Genomic DNA, 22,673 nt, shown 5'->3' with positions numbered 1-22,673 from the left:
TATAAAAAATAATGGTTCACACATCTGCTATTTGTCAAAAATCAGTATCAAACCAAATGAAGCCAACTGAATATCAAATGGATAAATTTCTTTTTTTTTTTTTTAAAGATTTTATTTATTTATTTGACAGAGAGAGATCACAAGTAGGCAGACAGGCAGGCAGAGAGAGAGAAGGAAGCAGGCTCCCTGCTGAGCACAGAGGCTGATGAGGGACTCGATCCCAGGACCCTGAGATCATGACCTGAGCCGAAGGCAGCGGCTTAACCCACTGAGCCCACCCAGGCGCCCCATCAAATGGATAAATTTCAAAATAATTCACATTAAACACATAATTAAACTTCTGAAAATTAATGACCAAGAAAAAGTGTGGAAAGCAAGTCAGAGACAAAGACAAAAGCATAAGAGCTCAAAGAATTTGAAAGACAGTGGATTTCTGATTTGAAGTTACAGGAAGAAGGAAATGACACATGATTTCTCAAGTACTGAAAACACACAACACAACACAAAAAACCAGTTTCAATCCAGAACTGTATAACTAATAAAGTTTTCCTTCAGAAATTAAGGAGAAATAAAAAGTCTCAGATGAAGGAAAACTCAAAATACTAGTTGCTAAAACATTATTTAAAGAAAGGTCAGAGCCGCATTGTGATCCCAGGGCCCAGGTCCTGGGATCAAGTCAGGAGTTGGGTTTCCTGCTCAGCAGGAAGTCTGCTTCTCTCCTCTGCTGCTTCCCCTGCTTGTGCTCTCTCTCTACTTCTCTCTTGTTGACAAATAAATAAAAGGTAAAAGAAAATAATAATAAATAAAGACCAAATCAAATTCTCTAAACAAAAAGGAAATGAAATGGATGGGCCAAAGCTTTAGGAGAGGATCAACAAAAAAATTAGGGTGATGAATAACTTCTCAAGAATTTTTTGATTAGAACACCATCTGATGTGATGCTTGGTGAATATAAAGAAAATAATTACGATATTATTTAAAAAGAGGCGGGGGGCACCTGGGTGGTTCAGTGGGCTGAGTGAGCCTCTGCCTTCGGCTCAGGTCATGATCTCAGAATCCTGGGACTGAGCCCCGCATCGGGCTCTCTGCTCAGCACAGAGCCTGCTTCCCCCTCCCTCTCAGGCTGCCTCTCTGCCTGCTTGTGATCTCTGCCAAATAAATAAAATCTTAAAAAAAGTGGAAAGGGCAGGGGCACCAGGTGGCTCGGTCGTTGTGTCTGCCTTCGGCTCAGGTCATGATTCCAAAGTCCTAGAATCGAGTCCCGCATTGGGCTCCTTGCTCAGTCCTTTCTAGCAAACCGTTTGTGTTCCCTCTCTCACTCTGTCATAAATAAATAAAATCTTTAAAGAAAAAGTAAGGGGTAAAGGAAGTAAAGTTTCCACACTTCAAGGGGAAAACAGGTAGACAGGGGTAAGTTTCAAATATATGTTTTAACACATAAAGCAATTCCTAAGAAAACTAGTCAAAAGAACATACTCAAAACACTGTACGTAGATTACTACAGAATTTCAAAATATTTTCAAGTTAAGTCAGAGGGAAAGAAAACATTAATATGAGAAGTAATGGAAGAAAAACTGAAAACATAATAAAAACAGCATTGTGAAGCCCTAAAATATCAAAACTATCTTAAATGTGAAGTCTATACATACATACCTTACTCAAGATTCAGAGACTGGCAAAGTGGCTTAAAAGACAACTGACTACATGCTGCTTAAATAAATTTATCAAAAATTTAAGTTGAAAGTAAAATAAACAAAACCTAACAATATAAAACAAAAATTTTTAAGAGGGAGCTGCTGTATCAGTATCTAATAAAAACAGACAGATGATACATAATGGTAAAGATCAAACCACCAAGAAAACATGATCCTAAATGTTTAAAGGGTATTTTACTTATTTAGATTCATGTTTATGTCAGAGAGAGAGCGAGTGCATGTGCACAAGCAGGGGAAGCAGAGAGAGAGTCAGAGAGAGAAGTTAGAGAGAGAAGCAGGAACTTTTTAATCTCCACTCAGCAGGGAGCCTGATGCAGGGCTCCATCCGAGGACCCTGGGATCATGACATGAGCCAAAGGTAGATGGCAGACACTTAAGTGACTGAGCCAGATACCATGAATACTCAGGCACCCTGAAGTTGGGTATTTTAGAAAGTTTGACACAGCAACTGTTAAACTACTATATAGAAAATCAGCATGGATACAAAAAAATCTGGACCCAATTTATAATCAACCAACCAACCAAGTGAACTAATTAAAATACACAGGACACTTCTACTGAAAGCAGAATATACAACTTTTTCACCACCCCAAAACATTCAGCAAAGACTGCATCTTGAGATGTAACGTAAAAATCAACTTAAAAGAAACACAATACACTGACCAAAATGGAACCAAATTAGAAATCATTAACACAAGAAGACATAACCAGGAAAATATTTAAATACTTGGAAATAAGTGCAATATTCAATATTAAATTTTTTTTCTTGAGAAAGTTCAAAAGCAGGGAAAACAGCAGAGGCAGAGGGAGAAGCAGGCTCCCCACTGAGCAGGAAGCCCAGGACCCTGGGATCATGACCCGAATGGAAGGCAGATGCTTTACCAACTGCGCAACCTGAACATGCCAAGAAAGGATAGGTATTTTTCTGTTGTTTGGGTAGATATCTAATAGTGCGACTAGATCATATGGTTGTCATTTATTTATTTAGATGGGCAATGTATTTTTATTTTTTAATCCAGAATTCATTGTTTATGCACCACACCCAGTGCTCCATGGTCTCTATATTTTATTTGAGAGAGAGCTAGACAGCATGAGTGGGTCAGGGGCAGAGGGAGAAGCAGACTCCCTCTGAGCAGGGACCATGATGGGAGACTCCATCCCAGGACTCTAGGATCATGACCTGAGTTGAAGGCAGATGCTTAACTGAGACACCCAGGTGCCAAATTCTAAGTATTTTAAGAAATCAGGAAAAGGCCACAGGGAATTTTACATAAAACAAAAAACGCAACCTACCAAATGTGAGATAAAACAAAGCTAGAACACTTAAGAAAAATTTATTGTACTAAATATGTATAGTATTTTTTTCCTCCATTGCTCAATGAGATCTCTAGCTGCTTTATTTAAACTCAGGGTCAGTGATTAATCAGTTGTATGTACTACCCAGTGTTCATTATATCATGTGCCCTTACTACCCATCACTCAGTTACTCCACCCTCTCCTGCACCTACCTCCCTCCAGCAACACTCAGTTTTTTCCCTATGATTAAGGGTCTCTTACAGTTTTTTGTCTTCCTCTGATTTTGTCTTGTTTTATATTTCCCTGTCTTCCCCAAGATCCTGTTTGGTTTCTTAAATTTCACAAGGAGATAAAATTATCTTTCTCTGATATTTCCCTTACTTCTAGTTCTATTTCACTTTGCAAATGGCACTAATTTTTTTAATGGCTAAGTAATATCCCAATGTGTGTTTACGTATCTTTGTGTTACCACATCTTAATCTACTCATCTGTCAATGGACATCTGGGCTCTTTCCACAGTTTGGCTTAAGGGGGCATTGTTGCTATAAACACTGGAGTAGATGCCCTTTTGGACCACTACATTATTATCTTTCCAGTAAATACTTAGTAGTGCAATTGCTGGGTCACAGGGTAGCTCTATTTTCAACATCTTGAGGAACCACCATACTGTTTTCCAGAGTCGCTGCACCAGTTTGCATTCCCATCAACAGTGTGAGAGGGCTCCTTTCTCTGTCTCCTTAACAACACCTGTTATTTCCTAACCTGTTAATTTTAGCAATTCTGACTGATATGAGGTGGTATATAATTGTGATTTTGATTTGAATTTCCTTAATGCCAAGAGATGTTGAGCGTTTTTTCATATGCCTGTTAGCCATTTGCAAATCTTTGGAGAAATGTCTGTTCATGTCCTCTGTCCATTTCTTGACTGGATTATTTGTTCTTTGGGTGTTGAGTTTGATAAATAGATTTTTGAATACTAGCCCTTTATCTGATAAGACATTTGCAAATATTTAAGAGAAGACTTCTAAAACTAAATTCCTATATTTACAAACAAAACCACCTACTAAAATAAATCCGAAATATGATACAAGAAAATGGTAACAAAAGAGATCAACAAAATGAAAAAACCAAACAAATCAACAGAACAAAACTCTGGTTCTCAAAACCGCCTGGGAAATATTGTTGATAAACCTCTAGCAAGACTGAATATGGACAAAAACATAAACACCAATTAGAATTAAGACAGTTTATCACTACAGGTTGTACATCAAAAATAGGACTATGAAAGACTGAGAAACCTTCACTACTTGGGGAAAAAAGAACAAACAAAACAAAAAAAACCAAAACTGGAGCAATTCCTCAAAATTTAAAGGAATGAAAAATGGTACAGTCACTCTGGGGGAAAATATATATATTTTAAACTAACTGTACAACTACCATATATCCAGTAATTGTCTTCTTAGGCATTTATCCCACAAAAATAAAAGGTGTCCATTCAAAAATAAAAGGTGTCCATTCAAACACCTGTAGATGAATCTGATACCTTTATTTAGCATAGCTCAAACAGCATATACACGTTCTTCATTGTTTGAATGGCTAAACTGTGGTACATTCATACCTTGAATGGTACTCAGCAACAAAATCAGAAAGCTGATACATGCCAACATCCTGGACACATCTCCAAGGATTATACTACAAAGAAGACTTTAGCAAAAAGTAACATACTTCATGGTTTCTTTTAGAATATTTTTGAAATGGCTAAATTAGAAAAATAGAGAATATAACAATGTTGCCAGAGTCAAGGGCAGGAAAAGGCAGGTAAGTGTAGTGAATTTGAATATTAAAAGGCAACATGAGGGATCCAAATGGTGAAAGCAATGTTTTTTTTTTTTTTAAGATTTTATTTATTTATTTGACAGAGATCACAAGTTTGCAGAGAAGCTGGCAGAGAGAAAGGGGAAAGCAGACTTCCCACAGAGCAGAGAGCCCGATTTGGGACTCGATCCCAGGACTCTGGGATCATGACCTGAGCTGAAGGCAGAGGCTTTAACCCACTGAGCCACCCAGGTGTCCTTTTAAAACTTTTATTTTTATTTATTTGACACACACAGAGAGAGAGAGAGAGAGAGAGAGAGAGAGAGATCACAAGCAGGCAGAGAGAAGGGGAAGCAGGCTCCCCACTGAGCAGAGAGCCAGATGCGGGGCTCAATCAGGACCCTGGGATCATGACCCAAGCTGAAGGTAGAGGTCTGAGCTCACCTCGGAGCGCCTGAGCCACCCAGGCGCCCTGAAAGCAATATTCTGTGTATTGACTGTATTAATAACCATACCTTGAAATAGCATATTATACTATAGTTCTACAGGATGTTTCTGCTGGGGCAAAGAGACTAACCTACATATAAAAACTTTGTTACTATTTTCTTACCATTGCAAGTGAATGCCCAATTATGTGAAAATTAAAATGTAATTAAGTAACAAAATACATATGACTACTTTACTACAGGCTTTCAAATTTAAAGAGAGAACAATGACAAGATTCCTCAAACACAAAAGGTTTTTTAAGCACTTTCAATTCCGAATTTTCTATAGTAGGACGGAGAAACGCTCCATTTAGAATAATATAGATCTTTAGCTTTCCAGCCCTTAATACCTTATCTGTAAAATAAAACAAGTGCCTACCCACTTAAGGTTAAAATAGGCACATTTGGGCGCCTGGGTGGCTCAGTGGGTTAAGCCGCTGCCTTCGGCTCAGGTCATGATCTCAGGGTCCTGTGATGGAGTCCCGCATGGGGCTCTCTGCTCAGCAGGGAGCCTGCTTCTCTCTCTCTCTGCCTGCCTCTCCATCTACTTGTGATCTCTCTCTGTCAAATAAATAAATAAATAATCTTTAAAAAAAAAAATAGGCACATTTGAAAAATCATTTGAATGATGCTCTGTACAAATGCATGATAGTATGTATAATTAAATCACACTAAAAGGAAAACATTATCTGGGTTGTTTCAAATACTGAAAGAGACCAGTATTGTATAAAGCACTCTTGGTCAATGCTGTAACAATGTTGCTTAAATATGGTAACCTGGGGTTACCTGGCTGGCTTAGTTCAAAGAGCATGTGACTCGATCTCAGGGTCATGGATTTAAGCACCATATTGGGTGTAGATTACTAAAAAAATAAAACTAAATCATATCAAATCAAATGAAGTTGTTAGTTTGTCTAGCATTTACCAAAGAAGATAATCTCGTATCTAGGGTGTTTCTGGACACAACTGATCCTTCTCAAATTCATAATCTTAGCCTCACCATGGCTATGTCTTTATTCCCATTTCTTCATTAAAGCTGCTCAGACTAGTATCACTTGCTATGCTAACATCTTTTTTGTTTATTCTTTTTTCATGACTTAGACATAGTTTTTTCAAAAGCTCTGATGTGACAAATGTTATCTCCTCTTTTCTCTTTGGTATTTTCTTTGCTCTATCTCGTTTCCTTGTTATGTAATTTTTTTTAAAGGTTTTTTTTTTTAAGGTTTTATTTATTTATTTGACAGACAGAGATCACAAGTAAGCAGAGAGGCAGGCAGAGAGAGAGGAGGAAGCAGGCTCCCCGCTGAGCAGAGAGCCCGATGTGGGGCTCGATCCCAGGACCCTGGGATCATGACCTGAGCCGAGGGCAGAGGCTTTAACCTGCTGAGCCACCCAGGCGCCCCCTTGTTAAGTAATTTTGTTCCAAAGAATTCTCGGTCCTTCTCTTTTGTGAGATTTTAACTTCCAGTCTTAGAGGTATGACTGACAAACATGAAGGTCCTAATTCTCAATTTATTTTTTCATACAACGCAGAAGCCAGGACTTGGGTAAATATAGCAAAGTGAATTGCATATCCATCGCACAAAATTTACGATTTTCTTAAGTTATGTGCCATGAAGAAGAGTTCCTATTTAAATTGTAACAAACAGAAAAGAATATGACCAAGTGCACTCTTTCTGGATTAATAGCTGCTATTTTATGTAATGTGTGTACTATAGTACTATAGTCTTTTTCTAAATAATGTGTGTGCTATGATACAAATTTGATTGAAGGCACCTGGATAGACATCTTAATGAGTCTCACACCTCTAGGAGTAAAAAAACAAAAAGAGAGACTCTTTCTTTAATGCCCTCCAAATCCAAATTGCAAAGGATGTTAAATTGATGAAAATACATAACAGAGGACTTCATTATCTAGATACACTTCTAAGTGATACTGATATATTTGATTTTTCACTTCCTGTCCTATTTAATGACTATAACCTTCTTCTTTTTTTTTTTTTTTTAAAGATTTTATTTATTTATTTTGGCAGAGAAAGATCACAAGTGGGCAGAGAGGCAGGCAGAGAGAGAGAGAGGGAAGCAGGCTCCCCGCTGAGCGGAGAGCCTGATGCGGGACTCGATCCCAGGACCCTGAGATCATGACCTGAGCCGAAGGCAGCGGCTTAACCCACTGAGCCACCCAGGTGCCCCTAATGACTATAACCTTCTTAAAAGTACAATTCTTAACATATAATCCAAATATATTAAGAAACAGAACTAAGTCCTATTTATGTCCAAGTCAATTCAATAAATTCAGTTTACATTCATCATGGCAATTAATCATTTCAAAAAGAGATAAGACAATAAGATATTTTGTAAGTAAAAGAAAACAGAAGTGGTTAAGAAAAACTCATATACTATTAGTACTTTATAATTTTTGTTTCCTGGTGGTTTGTTTGGAATTTTTGTTGGGGAGGGGAAAAAGTATGTCTTGACTTTTATTATCAATGACTTCTGGATAAGAGCTTCTACAAAAGAACCACAAAAATAACAGTAATTATAAAATAACTGAGTAGGATGAAGTACTTTTTGTTCCTTAATTAAAACAGAATTGCAATTATTTTCCTTTGAAATTATACTACGATGATTGCTGTTAAGATTTTAACTCCTGAAAAATTATTACCTAATTTAATAAAGTATCTACAAGTTTCTTCTTTAAACAATTTCTAGGAAGCCAGAATACTAGAGTATTATTTGAAAAGAGATACTTGATACATATAATCTCTCAAGGCAGTTCACTAGATAAGATTAAAAATTCTCTTAGATATTTGTTCAACTTCATTTATAGAACTCCACCAAAGGTCCCTAGGAAACTTTAGAACACTGTGATAAAATGAGAATACATGCCAAATGCTTCAAAAAAGTAGAGGTAGAAAACAGGCGTTACTATAAAATGTGATAATACGGTTAAGTTATTTGTTCATATGAAACAAAAGCCTTCACAGAACTTCTTGAAATTGACTAGTGATACAGAATTTGAGTCTCTCTCCTCTTTCCTTCCTCAGCTATATTCAACAAATGGAAAGTATGGAATTTCAAAGTTATCTAGTTTTTAAAAATACGTCATTTAACGTATTTGTTCTCTGCAGCAGAAGCCCTCATCAGTCTGAATCTCTTTTCTGTAGTAAAAAAGTGAAATAAAATTTATCAAACTTTATAATGTTTCCCTTAAAATCTCAAATTCACTATTTGTTTTCTAATATACATTTTGCCTAAAATATTGGCTATCACTACAATAACTAACTTAATAAAACAGGCTGAAAGACATTTACTTTAAAAATAAGCGTATTTTGTAAGCCACTACACTTTACAGCAGGCAGCTCAAAAACGATCATAAATGTGAAAATTTCAAAATCTGTTTTATCTTTATACAATTATATATTTTAATTTCTATGTTATACACATGTGAATATATATGTATATATAAAATACATAGAATCAGATTTGAAAATGAACAAAAGCTAGGTCTTTACAGGAAGTCTTTTTTAAAACTCAAACTGTGGAAAACCCTTTAAACATTAAACAATTTTAATAAAAGTCTCTGTACAATACTACACAGTTTTATTTACACATAGAAAATGTAAAAGGAGTACTGTTTAAAATTACAGAACTCCTTAATATTTAATGGCAGGTAAATCTCAGGTAAAATTAAAAACATTCCATCACAAATATTTTCAAGCAATAAATATGTATTCATAAATAGTGTAAATCTGTGTCAGAATTAGAAACAAAAATCACAAATCTTAAGTTTATTCCTTATACTATGTGCAATCCATTATCTTTGTGTCTTTGCTATTAGACTAGGAGTTTTTCTTAACATTTATTTTGGAAATTAGAAGTGTAATCACTATGGCCTCAAACAGACAAAAATATAAAATGATAAACAAAACAAAACAAAACAAAACCCCCAAAAGCTTTCTCATCTAATTTTTTACATTAAAAAAAGTTGATTAAAGATTTAAATTCATTAAACATCTTAACAAGTGACTGGCCAGCTATAACAGTAATTTTTCCTCACAAAAATTCTGAAAGGGAAAACTATAGAGGAAAACTAATTTAGCTGTCCAGAAATACAGAAATATAGAAAAAAGTTATCTTCAAGTCAGTAGTCTGACATTGCCACATACTGTCAGATATCATAAAACATGCCATTATGATTAGTTAGAGCTGGATCAACTTTGTGAGAGTCCTGGAGTAGAGGCAGTGTTCTCCTACATCCAGTTGGTTGAAACTCTATTCTTGGAAGGTTGCATAGACATAGCTTTTAATTAGCAGTCTTATGAACAGCTACAAAACCACTGGAGCAAGACTTTCCTGATGAGCAGAAAAGGTGTCATTTAATATTCATGGTCTAGTATCAAGAGGATGTTGGCAATGAAGGAGCCTAAAATTAAAAATAAGGTATGTTAACTGTTTTTGCATATTAATCCTTAATATGGTTCTTAGCTTAGGACTATCAACATACAGCCTATTGATGACATGAGTTAGAAAGCAACATCAAATCCCCACAAAGCTCAACAGTCTGCTAAATAGTACGCTCAGCGTTCTGAATTATTACCCCGTTTTTCTGGAGTTCAAAATTTAGTTAAAAAAAAAACCCCAAAAAACAAAAAACACAATGGAACATTTAGACGTATTTTTTTAGACTGCTGAAAGAGTAGTGTAAAAAAGAATTTGAAAAGTCTATTAAAATTTGGGTAGTGGGTGGCTTATGAACAATTCTTTGGTAGAGTACATATTTCACATATTTGTCATAATTTTTTTCTTTTTCAAGTAATTCTGAGAACAATTTAATTAAAAATATCTGAATCTAGATTTCAAAGTTTTGAAGAAAAGGCAGGGAAAAATGCCAACAGTTCATGACTAAATGTTTCCAATCCTACTGCCTCTCAAAGCCAGAAGTAAATGGTATCTCAACATGTCCTTGAAATCATAAAAATGGCACTTAAAATAATATGAATTTAGTTTTTCCACACCTTATATATCATTAAGCCAAGAAACATAAATATTTCCAAGAGTTTAGCACTTAAATAAGCAACAGGTTTTAAACAAATGCAGTGACCTCTGAAAACACGAGCACATTAAAAAAATACTGATTTCCTTATAGAGCATCCATACAGAATTAAGTAACCCATCTTTTATCAGTGAAATAAAATAACATAGACTATCACAATATTATAAAAGAAAACAAAGATTTTCAAATGTAATTATTGTGATTATTATTTAGGCCATTCTTACTGAAAAGAAAAAATAGTAATGTGTATTAATTGCATGTGGATAAAGGGCTTTAAAGTATAAGGGAAACACAAATATTTTCTTATTATGCAATATCTACTGAGCCAAGAGAAAATTTAAATATCTTATTAATTTATATTTATCAGATACCAAAAACAAATACTGCTACTTCAAAAACCCAGCTAACTATGTACTCACATATTGAATTCACTTACTAATGTAAACTGGTCATAGACTTGTATCAGGTCCTCCATTTTGTACTGTTCTAGCACCACAAAATTATCCAGAGTTCCACTTGTTTTTCGTGCACAGTCTTGGCAATGTACTATGTAAGTCTTCTGAGAATTGCTTTCATTAGTGACAAAAAGAAGATCAAAAACCTCCACCTATTTTAATAAAAGAGAAAAAAAAAGCACTGAAAGGAGAGTTGTATTGATTGCACCACTATAATGTGACTATGGAGTTCTACTTTACATGAAATTATGGACAGTGATTTTTGTAAATGGAAGTATGTTAAAAAAAAAAGTACACACCCTCATAGTTGTATGTTTGATATAACAGGTTTACTTGTACCACAAAAACGAGAGCTATAATATGTATTTAGAGACCAATCCAAGGGAATCAAATACTGATTAAAACTTGTGAAGTTTAATACTCAGTTAGATAAAGGTCACCTTATTTTTATTTTACCCAAAATATCAGTATAAGTAATCAGGTAAAAGTAATGATTCTTCTTACTTCTCTATGATAGCATCCATAGTGTTCTATTTATTTTTTTTCTTCAAAATTATAATTTTTTTTATTATTATGTTCAAATAGCATCAGTACATCATTAGTTTTTGAATTAGTTCATTAGTTGTTCTGTGTTTAGATACTTCTCTCCTTTCACAGATTGGCTCCATAAAAGTGGTGACTATGTTTTATTCAAATTTGGACCTTAAGAGCATGTATCATAAATATTTAATGAAAGCTAATAACAAAAGGAAAAACAAAATCATTGAAATATACATATTCAGGGGTGCCTGGGTGGCTCAGTTGGTTGGGCAGCTGCTTTTAGCCTGGGTAGTGATCCTGGAGTCCCAGGACTGAGTCCCCTGTGGGGCTCCCTGCTCAGTAGGAAGTCCGCTTTTCCCTCTGACCTCTCCCCTCTCATGCTCCCTCTTCTCACTCCCTCAAATAAATGAATAAATAAAATCCTAAAAAAAAAAAAAGAAAAATATATATTCAGATTGTTTTCTTTTTTCCCCTAAAGTAGGCTGCACACCAAGCAGCGAGCCCAATGTGGGGCTTGAACTTAAGACCCAGAGTTCATGACCTGAGTTGAGAGCAACAGTCATGTGGTTAACTGACTAAGCCAACCAAGTAACCCCATTAACTGGTTATTTTTAGCTGACTGATGAGTAACAAGTGGTCACTTGTAAGGCCTGTGTATTAAAGAAAATAAGTACAGGCAGCATATTCATGAGTATTATGCCGGAAGATAGTTAAGAACCTCTTTAATATAGAAACCATAATGATTTGTAAAGCTCTAGCAGAATTGGGGATAAAAGCTGCAACACTTTTGTTTTCAAATACTCTGAAGATTATATGTTTAACTGAAGTATGACACCTAACCTGAAAGAATCTGACAGATCTTTTAAGAACATATTTTGATGAGATTACTCAATATTAAAATAGCCAAGGGATATAGTCAGTTTACCCTGGTATCACACAATTTCAAGATTTAGTTTAGATTTTCAATTTCCTATCCAAGTGGGTCCTTTAACCACTGCTTGATTTTAGTGACAAAAACTTACCAACTAAAATCGTATTAGAACAGGACCTGTTGAAATGTCAGTTTCTAAGGTGTTTTATTACTATCCATAAATAACATAATTTACGAAACTTAAAAATTTGGGATTCCTGAACTTGTCATCATTCCCCATGTGATCAACTACCCTCCTGACCTAAACACTTTTAAACTCCTTGCTTTTTATATTCCTAAAATGAAAGACTAGCTTAATTAAACCCTTGTTAAACCCTCAAAACCATTCCAATATTCTCCAAACTGACACCTTTGCCTTCTACCTGGATTCTAATAAAACACACATCTTCACTTAGTGCCTTGCTTGAAACTTCTATGGCTTCAATGACATTATAGTTAAGATCAAATTCCTTAAACCCATCTCCTCTTACAGTCCTTAGGAGTCAAATTTTAAAACAGCCTGTAAGTTCTAAACCAGTAAGAGCAATTATTTTCCATGTGGCACCTGGGTGGCTCAGTGGGTTGGGCCTCTGCCTTTGGCTCAGGTCATGATCCCAGGGTCCTGGGATTGAGCCCCACGTCGGGCTCTCTGATCAGCAGGGAGCCTGCTTCCCTTCCTCTCTCTCTGCCTGCCTCTCTGCCTACTTACGATTTCTGTCAAATAAATCAATAAATAAAATCTTTTAAAAAAAAGAGCAATTACTTTCTTCATTGTTTCTCTAACAGTCCATACATGTCCAGCTTCATATTCATCACTTTTATATGCATCTGTAACTTGTTATTTACATTCTGTCTCCAAGTAGAAGTAAGCTCCTCTCCAGGAAGTAACAATCTTTTATTTCTGTACTTTATGGAAACCTCGGTCACAGGGAAAAATCAACAACTATATTAATAAATGGCATTATGACTGATATGCCTGGATCTACACTGAAATAGTTAAGTTTGCTGGCATTTGTATACTTATTGTAGATTATTGCTAGTATCTTGGATTATTGCTAAAAATCCAAGATAATTGTCAACTGGTAAGGAAATACTACATGAATGCTTCTGTAGGTATTACTTCTGAATTAAGTTAAATGAAGTATTATACTGTCAAATGAAAATTTAATATAATTGTTAATCAAAAAATGCATTATATAAAAGTATAGGTAAATCTGTAATTTAAAAGACACCCCCAAACTAGAGATTCTACAATAAAACAACTGTCAGCAAGAGCAGTTACCTCACAAATGCTACAATAATGTGCCGGTTCATCATTTGTCCGCCCATGCCATATAACTTCTTTTCCTGCTGTAATAAGAGCTTCTCTCAGTGTCTGACATTGCTTTAGAATTTTTAGAAGGCAGTACCTATTGTGGAGAAAATTATTTATGACAACATTTAAATATTGAATATTTGTAGTATATAAGATATACCATCTGTGTATAAATGGGTATCTTGGTTCTACAGTTTATTGATGTGGTAGATTTCTTTTGTCAATTTTTCACATATAACATGCCTTAACAAAATGGTAATACTAAAGCACAAAGAGTATCTGAATACAAAAATACAATGACCTTAATCTACAAAACACTCATCTCTTGTTCAAAAATATGATCTTAATTTTTGCTCTGATTTGGGTAAACTGAGAGAACTTTCCAAAGAAGTAAATTTGTAATAGAGTCAAGTTCTTCATCTCTGAAATCAGTCTGAATTCCATGCTGGAACTTCACCAAAGTAGAAAGCTGTAGATTTAGACATTAAAGAACATAAAATCAGCTTAAACTATAGTGCCAAAGGATAAAAAGAATATTATTGGTTCAAACTTTTTATACGCTTAAAAAATATATTTTAACAAGAAAGAAAGTATATGTGCATTTGGGGGTGGCAAAGGGAGGGAATTCCAAGGAGACTCCGAGGTAAGCATGGAACCTAACATAGGGTTTAATCAATCACATGACCCATGAGATCATAACATGAGCTGAAACAGTCAGAGGCTTAGTTGACTAAGCCACCTTGGTGCCCATATTTTAACAACCTTCTTAAAAAATACTTTGTACTTAGGGCGCCTGGGTGGCTCAGCTGGTTAAGTGGCTGCCTTTAGCTTGGGTCATGATCCCAGGATCCTGGGATTGAGCCCCACATCAGGCTCCCTGCTTGGCAGAGAGCCTGCTTCTCCCTTTCCTTCTTTACGCCACTCTGCCAACTTACGCTGTCAAATGAATAAATAAAATCTTTTTAAAAACCCCAACTTTATACTTTTCTTACGTTCATACTTATAAAATAGTCAATTCTTATGAATAGTGATAATTTTTCTATCTTTTGCTATCATTGCTCAGAAATATTTGCTAACATTCCCATGAATTAAGTGCCTCAACTTCCCCTTTGAAGGCAGAGTTGTACTAGATGATCTATATGGTACACTTTAGCTCTCAAATTATTCTAAAAATCACAACTACCCATGATTAGTTTAATAAAAGTGATGTTAATAACTACATCTGTGAACAGTATAACCCATTGGGATAAGGTCCAAACCAATTGCAGTTAACAGACTGAACTGCTAATGACTTAGAATTTGGATCAGTTATTATAAATACTTAGGTAATTATTTGAAAGAATTGAGTATTATCAATATCTAAAATAACCTCTTTCGGTGTTTACAATGCTTCTACTCTTTCTTTCCCATTAAAGTGCAGAACTCATGAGAACAAAGGCTTTGTCTATTTTATTAAATGCAATAAGACTGCCTGGTACAGAGAAAATGCTTAATAAATACATGATTCTTAAGTGAGTAATTAAGTATTACAGTATGATAGGACCATCATATTTAATTTCTCTTAATTTGTATTTCTGTATCAGGTTAAAATTCTGTATCAAAACTTACACAAATAAGCCTGGGGTAAGATGATTTTAAGAATGTATTAAGTTATTAACTTCTTTAAAAACAAAATGAGCATAATAATTTCAAGTCTAAAGCTGCATGAAAAATTCTTAAGTATCATAGAAACAGTAACACTTTCAGTTTACCTTTAGCAATTTTTCAAGTTAAAATAACTCTGAACAAAACTCTGCCTTACTAGATTTATATTTCAAAATAAGGAAAGCTTTGTGGTATATGTATGTATGTTGAAGAAAGTGCTAGAGGAGACAAAAAGTAAAAATCCAATTTGAAACACTATACACTAGATGTACAGCATTCACTGATGTCTTCGGTCTACTCCTCTCCAATGTGATTTCACTGCTGAAATAATGTCCGAAACCCTGTAAATTTTTACCTGCAGATGCAACAATGCTTATGAACTCTGCAATATGTCACGTAGGAAAATAAAATGTAAGAGGTGCATTCATAAACACTTAGTATCAGAGATTAGTTTACATACTTGCACTACTTAAGTCCAGTGCCAAGAGGCTTTACTATCAATCTCTTCAAAATGAGGAAAAAATGGAGCACAGAAAGACAAAATTTTCTTATGATGTTATCTTCTCTATGCTCTCTTTACTCTCTGCCTATGACTCTCCCTCACTTCTCTCTTACAAAAATGAGATTCTAAGAGCTAGGGAATCACATTTTATTTCCTCAAATCCTTACCAGCACTATTAGGAAAATAGTATTATTCTTTAAGAATTCTACTTTTTACTTTAAAAATAAACTTTGATTTCCAAAGTACTGGTTATTTTGGCAACTGGATTATAGTTTTTACTATCTGACTTTATAGTTAGTTTCAAAGTCCCACATAAAAAGGCAGTATAGTATGAAGAGATACAGCCTGGTTTGCTAGGAGTGAACAAGCAGGAGCAGTTCTCCTGCAACCACAAGTACAGAATTACCTGCCCAGAGAGCAGAATCTTAAGAACTGACACTAGGTTAACATCATCTATATAATGAATAACCAAATTGTGGTTACTTCATGGTATGTTCTCTCCATCACTGAAATTTTTAGTCCTTCTAACTTTCAGAAAGCCATGGGAACATAGAATAAGGACAACAACGTATAGGTAGAGGGACTTACAGGTTAAAAAAAAAAATCAGTAAGAATCTAATTGTAGAGGCACCTGGATGGCTCAGTTGGTTAAGCATTTGTTTTAGCTCAGATCATAATCCCAGGGTCCTAGGATTGAGCCTGAGTGGTGCTTCTCCCTCTCCCTCTGCTGCTCGCTCTCAGACAAACATATAAAATAAAAAAAAATATATATATATATCTAACTTTAAAAAGGGGGCAGTGAGCATAAATAGAAAATAAAGATATTTAAGAAAAGATCTCAAGAAAGATAAAAAATAACATTTAAGACTTTAAAAACTGTGTTGGCACTCTCTAGGTATTAATCTGAAGAGAACTTTTCAATGTATAGAATGGTTAAAAAATATCAGCTGATTATTGCTTCTTGCTTGGTTTTAATAAATTTACATTATGAATTCAATTTGAAAAATAGGAACGAGTAAGAAATGAAATAGACATACTGTGGTCCTTAATACCAGAACAGAAACACCTAAAAAAAAACCCAAACAAACCAAAAAAACCAGAGGACTGAGGCATAAAGTCACAAACTACAGTAATCACTTTTGAAATGTTCGACTTTGAAAAGAATAGGAAAAAAAGGAGAAGATGGAAAATGGCTTTGATGACTTATTGTATTTAGGGAAATGATAAAAAATAACCTCAGAAACTAAAAAAGCAGCATCTTGATTTTTGTGAACTGATCTTATTTCAGGGCACAGACTTTGGTTTTTGTTTTTTGGATAAAAGACTACATAAACGGACACCTGGGTGGCTCAGTGGGTTAAGCCTCTGCCTTCAGCTCAGGTCATGATTTCAGGGTCCTGGGATCAAGCCCTGCATTGGGCTCTCTGCTCAGCGGAAAACCTGCTCCCCCAACTCTCTGCCTACTTGTGATATCTATCAAATAAATAAGTAAATCTTAAAAAAAAAAATGAAATTACTCAATAAATAAAGTATGTATCATTTGACACAATATATTAAATTCAGTTAAAATAATTTACTATTGCTAAACTGAACTTCAGTTTCTAAGTTTGAAAATTCTTTTGGCATGCCTACCAAATCAAACATAATGGATAGATGAGGCTCAAGAAAACACAAAAGGTCTTATCAATATGCAGAGAATACAGCTCCAAGTAATATATTTCAAGTATCTTAAAAGACCAATCACAAAATACATAGAGTGAAGAGCTCTTTTAACTTCCAATAAATTATTTAAAACTAAAACCAAAAGGAAGGCAACTTCATTTTGGAAAATACATTTAAAAAGTTAAGAATAAACACCTCATAACTTTATTTTAAGCTTTAAAGTGCACATATAATAACATCTAATGACACACTAACGAATTAAAAGTAGGTCAGAGAATTATAGTTAGTTATCCAAGGACAATATACACTCAATTTAAACAATTCCAATCTTGAATAGTGAAAAATCACAACAGTATGTATCTACTGGTGTGATACCAATGTGAAAGCACATTATTTATATTTCTTTTAAAAAAATATTTGGGGAGGAGTCAAGATGGCAGAGGAGTAGCAGGCTGAGATGACATCAGGTTGAAAGAGTTCAGTTAGTTATCAAACCATTCCGAACACCTATAAATCCAATAGGAGATGGAAGAGAAGAAAAGCAGCTGTTCTAGGAATGGAAAATCGACCACTTTCCGAGAGGTAGGATGACAGGGAAGTGAAGCAACGGTAAAAAAGACCACAGGCGTAGGGGCCAGCTACCAGCAAGCTGCAGAGCAACAGAGCACAAAATCAGAACTTTTAAAAGTCTGCACCACTGAGGGGCATCACTCCAGAGGCTAAGTGGAGGTGGAGCTCTCTCATGGGGACAGTGTGGTCTCAGGTCCTGTGGGGTCACAGAAGGATCGGGGGTGTCTGAGTGTAGCACACCTTGCAGGTATTAGAGCAGGGAAGCCGGCTACAGAGACGGAGCCAAGGAGTGAGCTCTCAGTTTGTGGTTACCTTAAACTGTGATCTGTGGCACAGTGAAGCAAATGAGCAGGGACTCCACAAGGGGCAGATCTGGGGAGAACCCCCTGGAAGAGCAGAGTGGCAGCAATCTTCTGGGTGTATAGACTCCAAACGGGGCTGTGTGCCAGAGACAGAAATGCTCAGTCACAGGCCCTGTGAGTTTAGAGCGCGGCCGGAGACCAGGGAGACTGGGGATTGAGCACTTTTCTCTGAGGGCGCACTGAGGAGTGGGACTCGAGCTCTCACCTCCTGAGACTGGGAGCCCACCACTCACCTCCTGAGACTGGGAGCCCACCATTTCCATTCCCGTCCTCCCCCGCTCAGGGAACAAAAGCTCCCTAGAGTACATGAACGATTACTTAGCCCCTGGCAAGGGCAGTGCAATTCCGCCCCTGGCAAAGACACTTGAGAATCACAGCCACAGGCCCCTCCCTCAGAAGATCAGTAAGAATATCCAGAAAAGACCAAGCTCACTGATCAGGGAGAACAGCAGAAAACAGCGGAATTCTGGAGGAGGGGAAAGCAAGCAAAGCATGGAATTCATGGTTTTCTCCCCATGATTCTTTAGTCTTGCAAAAGTTAGATTTTTAAAATTTTGTATTTTTCTTATTTTAGTTTTTAAACTTTTATTCTTTTCCTCTTTTAACATTTTAAAGTAGTTTATCATAACACTTTTCTTAAAAATAAATCTTCATTATTATACTCCTATTTTATCTTTCATTGTATTTAACTTTATTTTTTGTATACATATAAGGTTTTTTCCTTCTAAAAAATTTTGGGATACAACTTCTTCTAACAGATCAGAAGGGCTTTGTTCTAGTCTCCAGCCTGAGCAAATTCTCTCCATGTTCTTATTCTTTCTTTTCCCAACAACTTATCATATCAACTCCTTTTTAGAAAATTTTAAGTATTTTCATCTTTACAGTCATATTCCATCCCTTCATCGTGTTTACTCTTATTTTTGCATATATATATGTGTGTGTGTGTGTGTGTAGTTTTTCTTTCTTTAAAATTTTGGGAGACAATTTCTTCTAAGAGACCGAAATACACCCCAAATCAAGTGGATGGCTCTGTTCTATTAAGCAGTCTAATATATATGTATGTATGTATGTATGTATGTGTGTGTGTGTATGTATTTTTTTTTTTAATTAAACAAAAAAACAAAACGCCTTTTTTTTTAAACTTCTTTTTACACCCTTCTTCTCCCAATTTGGGGTCTTTCTGATTTGGTTAACAAATATTTCTCTGAGGTCTTTGCCATCCTTTTAGTATTTTATTCTCTTGTTCATATATATATTTTTAAATATTTTATTTATTTATTGACAGACATAAGATCACAAGTAGGCAGAGAGGCAGGCAGAGAGAGAGGGAGAGGCAGGTTCCCTGCCAAGCAGAGAGCCCGATGTGGGGCTCAATGCCAGGACCCTGGGATCATGACCGGAGCTGAAGTCAGAGGCTTAAACTTAAACCATTGAACCACCCAGGTGCCCCTCGTTCATATATTCTTATCAGGATAAAATGACAAGGTGAAAAAACCACACACACAAAAAGAACAAGACGTAGTACCAAGGGCTAGGGACCTAATCAATATGGATATTCTAGAGTTCAGAATGGTAATTCTCAAGGTGCTAGCAGGGCTTGAAAAAGGCATGGAAGATATTGGAGGAAATCCTGTCTAGAGAAGTAAAAGTCCTTTCTGGTGAAATAAAAGAACTAAAACCTGAGAATAAAAATAGTAAAATAATAAATTGAAATAAAAGAACTAAAACCAAGCTGGAATAAAAAAAGCTATTAATGTGGTGCAATAAAAAAAAATGGAGGCTCTTACTGCTAAGATAAATGAGGCAGAAGACAGAATTAGTGATATAGAAGACCAAATGACAGAGAATAAAGAGGCTGAGCAAAAGAGAGACAACTACTGGACCATGAGGGGAGAATTCAAGAGATAAGTGATACCATAAGATGAAACAATATCAGAATAACTGGGATCCCAGAAGAAGGAGTGAAAGGGGCAGAAGGTATCTTGGAGAGAATTATTATGGAGAATTTCCCTAATATGGTAAAGGGAACAAACATAAAAATCCAGGAGGCAAAGAGAACACCCCTCAAAATCAGTAAGAACAGATTCATATCCTGTCATCTAATAGTGAAACTTACATGTCTTAGTGACAAAGAGAAAATCCTGAAAGCAGTCTGGGACAAAAAGTCTGTAACATACAATGGTAAAAATATTGGACTGGAAGCAGACTTATCCACAGAGACCTGGCGGGCCAGGAACTGGCATGATATATTCAGAGCATTCAATAGAAAAACATGCAGCCAAGAATACTATATCCAACTAGGCTAACACTGAAAATACAAGGAAAGATAAAAAGATTCCAGGACAAACAAAAACTAAAAGAATTTGTAAACAACAAACCAGCTCTACAGGAAATATTGAAAGGGATCCTCTAAGCAAAAAGAGAGCCTAAAAGTAGTAGACCAGAAAGGAACAGAGACAATATACAGTAAATGTCACATTATAGGCAATACAATGGCACTAAATTCATATCTCTCAATAGTTTACTCTGAATGTAAATGGGCTAAATGCCCCAATGAAAAGACACATGGTATCAGAAGGGATAAAAAAGCAAAAAACCCATCAATATGCTGTTTATAAGAAACTCATTTTAGACCCAAAGACACCTCCAGATTTAATAAAGTGAGGGAGTGGAAAACAATTTACCATGCTAATGGACATCAAAAGAAAGCTGGGGTGGCAATCCTTACATCAGATAAATTAGATTTTAGGCCAAAGACTACAATAAGACATGAGGAAGGACACTATATCATACTCAAAGGGTCTGCACAACAAGAAGATCTAATAATTTTAAATATCTATGCCCCTAACACGGGAGCAGCCAACTATATAAACCACTTAATAACAAAATCAAAGAAACACATCAAAAATAATACAGTAATAGTAGGATACTTTAACGCTCCCCACTCCCGCCCGCTCACTGATATGAACAGATCATCCAAGCAAAAGACCAGCGAGGAAACAAAGGCTTTTAAATGATTCATTGGACCAGATGAGCATCACAGATATACTTAGAACATTCCATCCCAAAACAACAGAATACACATTCTTTTCTAGTGCTCATGGAACATTCTCGAGAATAGATCACATCCTGGGTCACAAATGAGGTCTCAGCTGGTACCAAAAGATTGGGGATCACTCCCTGCATATTTTCAGACCACAATGCTCTGAAGATAGATCTCAATCACAAGAGGAAATTTGGAAAGAACTCAAATTCATGGAGGCTAAAGAGCATCCTACTAAAGAATGAATGGGTCAACCAGGAAATTAAAGAATTGAAAAAAATCATGGAAGCAAATGAGAATGAAAACACGACTATTCAACATCTTCGGGATGTAGCAAAGGCAGTCTTGAGGAAAGTACATAGCCACACAAGCCTTTCTCAAGAAATAAGAAAGGTCTCAAGTACACAACCTAACCCTACACCTAAAGGAGCTGGAGAAAGAACAGCAAAGAAAGCATAACCCAGCAGGAGAAGAGAAATAAAGATCAGAGCACAAATCAATGAAACAGAAACCAAACAAACAAAAAAATAGAACTCCCGGGCCTGGATGGCTCAGTGGCTTAAGCCTCTGCCTTCGGCTCGGGTCGTGATCTCAGGGTCCTGGGATTGAGTCCCAAATCAGGCTCTCTGATTAGCAGGGAGCCTGCTTCCTCCTCTCTCTCTCTCTGCCTGCATCTCTGCCTACTTGTAACCTCTCTCTGTCAAATAAATAAATAAAATCTTTAAAAAAAAAAATGAAACTAGGAGCTGGTTCTTTGAAAGAATTAATAAGATTGATAACCCTGTGGCCATACTTATCAAAAATAAAAGAGAAAGGAGCCAAATTAATAAAATCATGAATTAAAAAGGAGAGATCACAACCAACACCAAAGAAATACAAACAATTATAAGAACATATTATGAGCAACTATATGCCAGCAAATTTGACAATCTGGAAGAAAGTCATGCATTCCTGGAGACATATTAAAGTATCACAACTGAACCAGGAAGAAACAGAAAACCTGAACAGAACAGTAAGGAGGTATGAGCAGTCATCAAAAATCTCCCAACAAACAAAGAGTCCAGGGCCAGACAGATTCCAAGGGGATTCTACCAAACAGTTAAAGAAGAATTAATTCCTATTCTCCTGAAACAATAGTAATGGAAGGAAAAATTCCAACCTCATTTTATGAGGCCATCATTACCTTGATCCTAAAACCAGACAAAGACCCCATTTAAAAGGGAATTACAGACGAATATCCTTGATGAACACAGATGCGCTCACTATGTCAAACAAATCTTAAAAGAAACCCCAAAACCTTGCAAA

The 22,673-nt window shown here is 35.8% G+C and overlaps 1 protein-coding gene across 11 annotated transcripts in view; it reads right to left on the bottom strand.

Moving 5' to 3' along the window:
* Positions 1 to 9,252: 9,252 nt before the first annotated feature.
* The window catches only part of LOC116583896 (lysine-specific demethylase 6A-like), a 167,194-nt gene continuing 153,773 nt past the window's right edge, over positions 9,253 to 22,673 (bottom strand). For 10 of the 11 annotated variants that reach the window (XM_032331883.1, XM_032331888.1, XM_032331887.1 and 7 more), the window contains 3 exons: positions 13,553 to 13,679; positions 10,802 to 10,972; positions 9,253 to 9,735 (listed from right to left, as the gene is read on the bottom strand). In XM_032331883.1, coding sequence (XP_032187774.1) covers positions 9,709 to 9,735; positions 10,802 to 10,972; positions 13,553 to 13,679 — 325 coding nt within the window. In that variant the 3' untranslated portion in view covers positions 9,253 to 9,708. Of the gene's footprint in view, positions 9,736 to 10,801; positions 10,973 to 13,552; positions 13,680 to 22,673 lie in introns of those variants that run through there. The other variant, XM_032331886.1, reaches the window with a different exon arrangement.

The sequence above is a fragment of the Mustela erminea genome, chromosome Y (genome assembly GCF_009829155.1).
Source record: "Mustela erminea isolate mMusErm1 chromosome Y, mMusErm1.Pri, whole genome shotgun sequence".
In the NCBI taxonomy this organism is placed as follows: Eukaryota; Metazoa; Chordata; class Mammalia; order Carnivora; family Mustelidae; genus Mustela; species Mustela erminea.
Note: the sequence above shows the minus strand (reverse complement) of the source record. Positions and strands in the feature narration are given on the sequence as shown.